Raw genomic sequence first — 10,839 nt, 5'->3', positions numbered from 1 at the left:
CTTTCCTCTTCTCCTGTTATGAATTTTATCTGTTTGTTTTTTCTCTCCTTTCCTCGCTCTATCCCTCTCTTTTTCCTCTGCAGTTATGTATTTTTCTCCTTATTTCTTGTCTCCTTTACCTTTCCTCCTTCTCCTTCTCCCCATTCTCCTCTTTCTCCTTTCTCCTTCTCTTCTCCTTCCTTTCCTCTTATGTTTTCTTTCTCTTCCTTATGCACCGCTAAGCTCCGCCCACCTCTACTTTAGCCCCGCCCCCTTGCCCTCTCAGCCAATCAGCGTTCTTGTTTACCTCCAAATCCATGATGGCCGCCGCCCGTTGCCATGACAACACTTCGGCGTCCTCAACTATGACGTAATCAATGGATAGGGAAGGAAGGGAAGGGAAGAGAAGGGAAGAAAAAGGAGGGAAGGGAAAAGAAAGGGAAGGGATGAGAGGAGAGGAAGAAAGGAAGAGTTGGGAAGGCGGGGGAGGGAGTAGTAGCAGTAGTAATAGTAGTAGTTGTTTTAGTAGAAGTAGTAGTAGTAATAGTAGTAGTAGTAGTCGTCGTCGTCGTAGTAGTAGTAGTAGTAGTAGTATCGTAATATAAAATGATCACACAGTCACTTTTCTTTATTTTTCCACTATAAGGGTTACCATATACCATAATAATTATATATTTACAAATAAATATAAAAATCCATCCATCTCATCAAAGAAAAATTATATATCACGTTAAATCTATCCTTTCCTTGGCCTCTCCTTCAGTATAAATGTCCTTCAATATTATCGGTCATATTATTAAACATTTCGTCACCCGAGCACACACGTTTAACAAGGCTTTCGTATATATAAAAGATGTGGGTCTTTCCTGTGGCATAGTTTTTTTTTTACCCTAGGGCATGATAGTTTGACCTGAACCTGAAAAAAAACACCCATGAGAACACATTTAACTTTTTATTTTTATTTTTTTGCCTTTAGAAATAATTAATGTGAGGGTCGGCAGCGTCTTAGGATATATACCGACCCTTGTTCCAGCGTCATTCACATAAGCTCACCGATATTTTTGACGCAATCTGTGAAGGAGCTCTTATCAGATACCGCGTACAATCTTATCAGCGAGACCTCGGAGTCAAGAGAGACGGGTTGAAGATGTAATAAACGGGAAGACGGAGGTATATCGACCCACTGTGAGATGTAGGTATAAGATAAGACCGCAAACAAGTCGTATTAATGTTTTTGCTCCTAACAGAACGGAAGCTAACTGAACATTTGATTAAGAAGGGTCAGAACATCTCTCTCTCTCTTTCTCTCTCTCTTGGTAGTAACGTTCGTGCTCACATCAACGAACACAACGAATGCCCTGTGCGACGATGCCCTGACGACTCTGGGTCACGGTCTCCTCGGCGTCGGCGGCGGCGTGGCCCTCGACCTCTGTGTCTTGGCGATCTTGCATCCTCTCCCTCGGACATTCTTTCCCTCGTTCTCTCACACTCCTGCGACGCCATCGGGTGGTTAGCCAGAGAGAGATCCTGGTTTGTGTTCTTATGCACTGTTTTTCGGCTTCTCGGGAACTGTGGCGTTGAGGCTGCGACGCTGGGCACGGTCAGGGACACTTCCTCTTCGTATACATCGTTGATATCAGACGCGGCAAGGCCCGAGCGTCGGCTAGTCGGGGTGCTCGTGCGTGAGGGTATGATGTCACTCCCTTCGCCTGGGTCCAGCTCCGTTCTGCCTCTGGTGTGTAGCAGCGAGCGAGAACGAACCATCTGCCGTGAAGCTCGCCTGCGTGTTCCGTCGCTAAGAGAATTAGACCGAAAGGAGCGATTGACGTCTTTGCCTCGCCCGGACTCTATTTCATCGTTCGCCAACTCCTCCTCGCCGCAGAAGGACAGCGTGACAGCTCCGACGGCCTCCAGCATCACCCGGGCGTGTCTGTAACCCTTCGGCGCCTTGTGAGCGGACATGACCTGGAACTTCTGCAACAGGTCCACGAAGTCGCCCTCCCCTACCACGGCTCTGTGTTTCTCCTCCACCTCCTCCACGGCCCTAACCAGCTGCTCCACCACCTCCTCCTCCGCCTCCTGCGACTTCTGCAGTGCCTCGCCTTGCTTGACCTGAGGAAACGAAGATTATACGTCCATTAGAGAAACATAAGGAACAGACATTTACAGATAGCCAAAGAGGTGGACGGATAGTAACAAACAGATAATTATAGAGAGGCAGATGGCAGATTACAGATACAGATAACAGACAGGCAAGAACCCAAACAATAGACAAAGACATATTATAGATACAGAAAGACGAGATTAAAGATACAGACAGACAGATAGACATGTAGAAACATAATCAGACACAGACAGACAGATATATATATATATATATATATATATATATATATATATATATATATATATATATATATATATATATATATATATATATATATATATATAGTTACGAACTGACACACACACTCACTACCACCAACACACAGCACCCACCAAAGTCTGCAATTCCTGGTTATGGTGATGCAAGCGACGGTGGGTTTGCTGGGCGTGGGTTAGGGAGTCCAGGACGCGGCCGTGAGCGTGTCGAAGCAGCCCACATAGCCAGCGGTACACCTCAACCTGCCGCTTGTACTCCTTCGTCCGCCCGTCTGTCCATCTCTTTGCCTCGCCCGCCCGCTCCAACAGTTCCTCCTGTGTTGAGAATACGAAGGTTTGCTGGTGATGGCTGGGTGAGGTTAATCTCTTGAAGGGATTGCATGGTGGAAGAGAAGGAGAAGAAAGGAAAAGGAGAAACTAGAACTCAACAGAAAAAAAAGATAGAACAAGAACTCAAGCAAAAAGCAAGAAGATAAAAAAAAACAAGAAGAACAAGAAGAACACGAATAAGGAGAACGACAACAAGAACAGAAGGAAAAAAAGAAAATAACTTACTAATGCATATAAACTACACTTGCTAATTGGATTTTTTGTATATAAAAAGAAAAGAAAAAGAAGTGACAGAAGAAGACGTAAAAGACGTGCAAGAAGATAACCAACGCATAGGCTGCACTTCTTTTTCAAGGTTCTTCATCTCCTTCAGTGTTTTCAAGGGGCTGGGTAGGCCATTATCAGAGCCAGTAAAAAATAACATCAGTATATAGGCTCGTTTCCCTCATATCTCACCGCCATCTACCTGAATGTAAACAAATATCCCCCAAGAGCACAGCAACACCCATTACCTGTAGGAGACGTAGCTTCTCAGGGAAAGGACGAAGGTTATGATCGGTGCACTCTGGGGCGGCCACTCTACGACAGCTCTCACACCACAACACGAGTCTGAAAAGAAAACGACAATTGTGCGACTGAAAGGTAAAAATATTGTATTTAACTGACTATTGTGTGCTTGAAAAGGTAAAAAGGATGCCCGTATAATTATATGTGTGTTAAGTGACTTGGGGAAATATGATTATTATTATTATTATTATTATTATTATTATTATTGCTGTTGTTATTGTTACTGTTGTTGTTGTTGAAGTTTATTTACGAGAGAGAGAGAGAGAGAGAGAGAGAGAGAGAGAGAGAGAGAGAGAGAGAGAGAGAGAGAGAGAGAGAGAGACCCTCACCCGCATCATAATATAACTCCTATACATTATACGCACGAAGAGATAAGGAAATACCAACGAAATGTCAACCTTGGCATACCGAGCGAGCGTGTGTAGGTGTGAACAACGTTGTAAAAGTAAAATTATATGAGGGCGTAAAGCGAAATCATATATATAAATAGATTAATGGGAAGTAGGACTGAAATCGTATGTTAATAAATAATATGTGGATCGAATATTAAATGACAATGATGATACATAGTTCATAATCTATCATAAACTACGTGAACTTTATACATTGAAATAGATAGAGCGTTTTTATGTATGTGTGAAGCGGCGTGGAGTCAGTAAGTCAGTCAGTCAGTCATTCAGTAAGCAAGCAAATAATGTAATCAGTCAGTCAGTCAGTTAGTCAGTCAGCAAGTAAGCCAATCAGTCAATCATCAGCAAACGAGCAAATAATCAAGTTAGTCAGGCAGTCAGCAAGTAATACAGTCATTCAGTCAGTAATTAAACAAGTCAGTCAGTCAGTCAGTCAGCAAGTAAGCCAGTCAGTCAATCCGTCAGTAAACAAGCAAATACTTCAGTTAGTCAGGCAGTCAGCAAGTAAGCTAGTCATTCAGTAAGTAGTCGGTAAGTCATTCAGCGCAGTAAATAAACAAACAAGTCAGTCAATACAACTCAAACATCAGCAAAATCAGTCCATGTAACGAGATCTCTTCCTCACCTGGGCAGGGAGGGCGCACGCAGCAGGCCCCACAGATAGAAGTTCGTCTGCAGTGTCGCGGGATCCTGCACGGGGGTCGAGGTGCGGCAGAGCGGGCACCTCACATGGAAGGTCTCCTCGCACTTCGATGTTTCCGTCACACTCGTTCTGCTGGAGATGAGTCTGGCCAATGGGGAGGTAGGCGTGGAGGGGGTCTGGGCAGATCGGCGTGTGGATGAGGGTGGCGCTGGGGCAGGTCGCTGAAGCCTCCCTGCGCAGGTGACACAAACGCTATGATGGCAGGAGAGGAACTTCGGGAGGCAGTCTTGTGTGTTCCAGGCCTCCAGGCAGACGGGGCAGTGTGTAGGCGGGACCTCACCCTCCGGAGCGCCTTCCTAACGTGAATGAGGGGGGCTTTTAGGGCAGTATATGTCACCTGTTTCGTTCTGTTTTCTATTTCCGAACGCATCTTTGCTATACTACTGGGATTTTGACATATGTTCTTAGACACTTTCGCCTTTCACAACAACTATGAATGAAGGTTGCTATTAGTTCATTTAATCGCCTTTGTTAATCTCCATACTCCATTGCAACACATCAGTTAAATCCCCATGCAATCTACGTCTAAGGCTCAAACATTACCTATCCAGCCAGCCACTTGTCATTGAAATCGCCCTTGTTAATCCTCATAATCCATTTCAACACACTAATCAAATTTCAACGCAGTCTGTGTTCTTCATACGTAACCTAGCCAGTCACTTATCACTTAAACCGCCCTTGTTAATCCTCATAATCCATTTCAACACCCTAATCAAATTTCAACGCAGTCTATGTCCTTCTGTGACTCATACATAATCTAGCCAACCAGTAACCCTTGTCTCTTAGCCCTTGTTAATCCCCTTAATCCATTTCAACACCCTAATCAACCCCCCAGGCACTCTACCTCCTTCTAAGGCTCAAACGTAACCTAGCCAACCAGTCCCTCATAGCACAAACACATCCAACAATACCATATAGTCGGCCTCACCTTACACTCCATGGCCGGGCTTCAAGACGTGCTATGTCCCTGACGAGCCGTTGACACGAGGATACACACGTGGCCAAAGTCTTGCACGCGGCTACCTCGCTGGGGTGGCTGCCGGGCACAGACTGTCGACAGCCCAGTGATACCGAGAGGGAGATTAGATTACGATGGCGTTAGAAGTGGAGCGTCTGCATTATCAATTTCTTTTTCGATAGATAGATAGATAAATAGAGAAGTTTCAGATTCATGTTTTATTCGGGAGTTACAAAGAAATGAAAGAGATACAGAAGATACAAGGGAGAGAGAGAAGGAGAGAAGCTACCGTGTCTTGCAGTGGGACTCGAACCTAGGCCTTCGAAATCACCACGAACGCATGCTAACCACTCGGCCACCATGCACCTCCCCAATATGTGTGTGTGTGTGTGTGTGTGTGTGTGCTATAGTGACCCCATCTCCCATATCCACAAATGTCCCCTTGTCTGATACTGTCCAGTCATTGGCTTACAGATTCTTCAGAAAATACGGTCACTGACATACATACACATACCCTCGCACAGCTGCTGGGTGCCACGGAGCCTATATCAGTGCCCATAGACAAGCCAGTTATCAAGGGCCAGGGTGTGGGTGGAAAAATTTAAGGTTCATATTATTAAACTTCTCGCTCTCCCATTACGACTATTTTCTAAGGCCACAGAGAAGGTTATCCGGGTTTTCAAGGGTGGTTTTCTCGTTCACAGCGCGGAGGCCTTACAAAACTACAGCCAGGCTCATGAAACCACCCATGAAACCTAAATAACTTCTGCAAGAGGAGCTATATACATGAGTGTTTTTCCCGTTCACTGCGCGAAAGCCTTGCAAATACCGCCAGTGTCATGCAACCACCCATAGAAACCCCAGTAACTTCTGCAAGAGGAGCTACATCGGGTTGTCTTGAGTGCTTTTTCCCGTTCACAGCGCGGAAGCCTTACAAAACTACCACCAGGCTCATGAAACCACGCATGAAACCTATATAACTTCTGCAAGAGGAGCTACATCGGGTTGTCATGAGTGTTTTTCCCGTTCACAGCGCGGAAGCCTTACAAAACTGCCACCAGGCTCATGAAACCACGCATGAAACTTATATAACTTCTGCAAGAGGAGCTACATCGGGTTGTCATAAGTGTTTTTCCCGTTCACAGCGCGGAAGCCTTACGTACAAATCTACCGCCATGGGCTCATGAAACCACGCATGAAACTTATATAACTTCTGCAAGAGGAGCTACATTGGGTTGCCATGAGTGTTTTCCCGGTCACAGCGCGGAAGCCTTGCAAAACTACCACCAGGCTCATGAAACCACCCATGGAAACCCCGACAACTTTACGCGAGAGCCTTTTTAAACAGATGCACAAAGACTCCGGGGGGTTTAATTAACAATACGGCCCTTAGACTCACGGCTCAAGACTTGCCTCCCGCCGCGAAAGAGCCGTTCTCAATATCACATCGTCAACGTGATCAATGGTTCTCGCTATCGGCAACTGTGCTCGTTACTTCGCCTCTACTGCTTGCACGCGCGCCGGGCTGCTAACGATTACCTTTGATGCACGCAGCGGTGGTGTTGTTGTTGATGGTGACGGTCACGTTGAGTGGTAGGTAACGAGTCTGGGTGCGTTCCTTTAGAGTTCGTAGTGATATATTATGATCCTCTCGAAATATAGTCTTTAATCCCCTTCTTACAGGTGCAACAGGCGATGGTAGCAAGGAAACGGCGTCATGGAAAGTAGTATTGCCCTAAAACTCACTTCCCTTCCACTATTCCATCTTAAACAGGCGGCTGGATCAGTTACACAGCATCAGAGGTTGTAATATTGCCCTAAAACTCAATTCTCCTCCCTTATTGCATCTTAAATAGTTGGTATAGGAAGAATTATAATTATAAGGTCATGCAGAAGGGGGTAATATTGCACTAAACTTCACTTCATTTTACAGGCGGTACGAACGGTTAAACAGCATCAGAGGTTCTAATCTTGCACTAAACCTTGAAATTCTTCCCTCCTTGCATCTTAAGCAGGCTTAGGAGCAAGAACACAGCATCAGAGGTTGTAATCTTGCACTACACCTTAGGTCTCTTTCTTTCTTACGTCTTAATTAAACCGGCTATAGGAACGAGAAAACAGCATCAGAGGTTCTAATCTTGCACTAAACCTTGGTTCCCTTCCCTCCTTGCATCTTAAACAGGCGATAGGAACGATTAAACAGCATCAGAGCTTCTAATCTTGCACTAAACCTTCCGTCTCTTCCCTTCTTGCATTTTAAACAGGCTTAGGAACAAGAACACAGCATCAGAGGTTGTAATCTTTCACTTAACCTTGATGTTCTTCCCTCCTTGCATCTTAAACAGGCTATAGAAACGATTAAACAGCATCAGAGGTTGTAATCACGCACTAAGCCTTGAGTCTGTTCCTTCCTTGCATCTTAAAGAGACTTAGAAACGAAGGAACAGCATCAGAGGTTGTAATCTTGCACTAAACTTTGATGTTCTTCCCTCCTTGCATCTTAAACAGGCTATAAAAACGAGAAAACAGCATCAGAAGTTGTAATCTTGCACTTAACCTTGATGTTCTTCCCTCCTTGCATCTTAAACAGGCATATAGGAACAAGAACACAGCATCGGAATTTGTATCTTGCACTAAATCTTTCGTCTTTTCTCTCGCGGTAGGAACGAGGAAAAAGCATCAGAGGTTGTGATCTTGCACTACACTTTGAAACTCTTCCCTCCTTGCATCTTGAATAGGCTTAGGAACAAAAAACACAGCATCAGAGGTTGTAATCTTGAAGTAAATCTCGAGTCTGTTGCCTCCTCGCATCTTAAACAGGCATAGGAACAAGGACACAACGAGAGGGGTTCCAATATTGCACTACACCTTGGTTCCCTTCCTAGTTTACGTCTTAAACAGGCTATAGGAACTAGTACACAAGGTTAAGGGTTCTAATATTGCACACTACACCTTGATTCACTTCCTTCTTCCTCCTTTGGCACTCACGAACGCGGTCTTCCGTATCAACTGCGGACGCTTCAGGCACAACCACAGCTCCTGCCCCTATCACATCCCAGCGTGGGGGGGAAGGCATGCGTGATAAGGATAAGATAACACGAGTGACTTTCCTCTTTCCTCACCCCGCTTAGGTATATTCAACGCAGCCATTGCATGCGTCAACATCCTCCCCGTCCGTCTTGTGCTATAGAGAAATGTTAGAGAAGGTTATTCCAGATGCCTTTCCGAATAGAGGAGGAAGAACAAGAGATAAAGAGGGAATGAAAAGGAAAGGAGGAGGTAGGGGGAAGGAGGAGGAGGAGGAGGAGGGAAAAATAAAAGTAGAAGGAGGAGGAATAAGGAGATAGAAAAAGAAAAAAAAAGGAGGATCTCTCTCTCTCTCTCTCTCTCTCTCTCTCTCTCTCTCTCTCTCTCTCTCTCTCTCTCTCTCTCTCTCTCTCTGATATAATTGTTCTACATCCTGCTCTGGCAAACGTCCTAATTTCATCTCTCTTCACCTGGTTCTCTGTCTTCTCTAACTTATACAGATCTCGGGTTATTATTATGTTACTTTGGTTTATGAATTTGAAATGTAAGTATGAATGATTGAATGACTTTGGGTATGATATGACTGCACTATCCCATCCTACTATTAACCTAACCTAACGTGACCTATCCTAATGTCTTCCCTGACCTACAAATCTCGGGTTGTCATCATGTTACTTTGGTTTATGAATTTGAAATGAATGTATGAATGAGTGAATGATTTTGTCTTTTTGGGTATGATATAACTGCACTAATCCATGCTGCTCCTAATCTAACCTAACGTAACATATCCTAATGTCTTCCCTGACCTACAAACCTCATGTTATCGTTATGTTACTTTGGTTTATGAATTTGAAATGAATGTATGAATGAGTGAATGACTTTGGATATGATATTACTGTACTAATCCATGCTGCTCTTAACCTAACCTAACGTAACCTATCCTAATGTCTTCCTTGACCTACAAATCTCAGGTTATCGGTATGTTATCAGCTCTACGCAAGTCCATTTCTTATTCTTAATCGAAATGAAGTGCCGACACATCCAAGAATACGTGTGTCTGCCTTCCCTGACTTATGCAAATCTCGGGTTATCAATATATTACTTTGGTTATGGCTTTCTTACCAGTTCTACGCAAGTCCACTCCTTAGTTTTGATCGTCAGGGGAATATCATAAAGCTTTGTTTGTTTACTTACCAATGATGCTCTCTTTTTTATCTCCTATGCATCCGCTGATAATAGTTTTAAGTGGGTATAACAATGCTTGTCTGTGTGATAAGGTTTTTATGTTGTGAGGTTATAGTGCACGATTGTTTGCCTATATGTGTCACTTGGGAGCATGAATGTGTATATTATGTTTTGTTATTGATATTACTACTACTACCACTACTGCTACTACTACTGCTACTACTACTACTACTATTACTACTACTACTACTACTACTACTACTACTACTACTACTACTACTACTATTTCATCTTTTTCTTCTACTCCTCCTCCTCCTTCCTCCTCTTGTTCTTGTTCTCTTTCTTCTTTTACTACTACTACTACTACTACTACTACTACTACTACTACTGTACGTTGGCTGGCAATATATAAGTTCTTATCTCTCGTGGCTGATAGGCGGACAGTACCCAACCGTTCCCATGTCCTGACGCATTTCCGGCTTACTCTTACGCCTCCTGTTGCCTTGTCTCGCTCTACTCCTAGAAATAAAAGGGGAAAAAAAGGCTTAAAAACTACTCCCTTGGTCATCTTTGCCACAGCCTCTTCGCCTCACGCCCGCGAAAGCCATCAGCCAACCCGGGACAGCCACGCCTATCTCTAATCCTCCCAATATTAGAACGCATTTCAGCCGGTTTTCTTATGTTTAAAGGCTGCAGAAACATGTATCTAGGTGGGAATGTGGATGACTGTTATGTAGGGAGTTGAATATAAGGAAAGCAGTGATCGTAAGCGGGGTTTTCATATATATTAGATATGGCTCAGTCCCCCCCCTCAGCAGCCTCCGCGCCATGTCCAGTTTCGAGGGGGTAACCAGAGTACAACGCATTTTTGCATGTTTTCTTACGTATTAGACCCATAGAAGGATGTATGCAGGTGGGCATGGGGATGATTATTATATAGGGAGTTGAATATAAGGAAAGCAGTGATCGTAATGGAGTTTTCTGGTATTTAAGTTATGGTTCAGTCCCTCCTACTTTCAAAGGGGTGACCATAGTAAATTCCGCCACTCCTTTATTTTATACTTTTCTGCTTTCTCACGCTTATTTGAAGGTTCAACTAAACGCTCTCGCTGTCAAGTTACAGTATATATTGTCCTAGAAAATACTACGTTATGATAGGGTTGACATATGTTTAAAATCTGTTAATATATCCAAAACTTATTTAACAATTTCTAGGCAGACACATAACTTCCATAAACTGCATATTGTCAGTTGTTATAGCTTATTGCATCTTATACGTTGTGATAAGCACTATATAT

General features: G+C 43.8%; 1 protein-coding gene across 2 annotated transcripts; it reads right to left on the bottom strand.

Annotated features, from left to right (window-relative positions):
• Positions 1–592: 592 nt before the first annotated feature.
• Positions 593–8,327, bottom strand: LOC127002244 (uncharacterized). 2 transcript variants are annotated; one of them, XM_050868050.1, is made up of 6 exons: positions 8,280–8,327; positions 5,300–5,421; positions 4,294–4,667; positions 3,204–3,300; positions 2,479–2,676; positions 593–2,091 (listed from the first exon to the last, which is right to left on the bottom strand). In XM_050868050.1, the coding sequence occupies exons 2-6, from the start codon at positions 5,309–5,311 to the stop codon at positions 1,312–1,314; spliced, it is 1,461 nt and encodes a 486-aa protein (XP_050724007.1). In that variant the 5' UTR covers positions 5,312–5,421; positions 8,280–8,327; the 3' UTR covers positions 593–1,311. The 2 variants fall into 2 exon arrangements, with proteins under 2 accessions (XP_050724007.1, XP_050724008.1); XM_050868051.1 differs by lacking the exon at positions 8,280–8,327 and adding an exon at positions 6,869–8,268.
• Positions 8,328–10,839: the final 2,512 nt, after the last annotated feature.

This window comes from Eriocheir sinensis, chromosome 22, assembly GCF_024679095.1.
Source record: "Eriocheir sinensis breed Jianghai 21 chromosome 22, ASM2467909v1, whole genome shotgun sequence".
Taxonomy (NCBI): domain Eukaryota; kingdom Metazoa; phylum Arthropoda; class Malacostraca; order Decapoda; family Varunidae; genus Eriocheir; species Eriocheir sinensis.
The sequence above is the reverse complement of the archived record's forward strand: the minus strand, read 5'-3'. Positions and strand labels throughout refer to the sequence as shown.

What these genes read in the sequence shown, in the direction of transcription:
- LOC127002244 (XM_050868050.1), bottom strand. An exon ending in CGTGCGCCCTCCCTGCCCAG is followed by an intron (nt 3,301 to 4,293) that starts GTGAGGAAGAGA and finishes TTTTCTTTTCAG; the next exon opens with ACTCGTGTTGTGGTGTGAGA. An exon ending in ACCAGGAATTGCAGACTTTG is followed by an intron (nt 2,092 to 2,478) that starts GTGGGTGCTGTG and finishes TCGTTTCCTCAG; the next exon opens with GTCAAGCAAGGCGAGGCACT.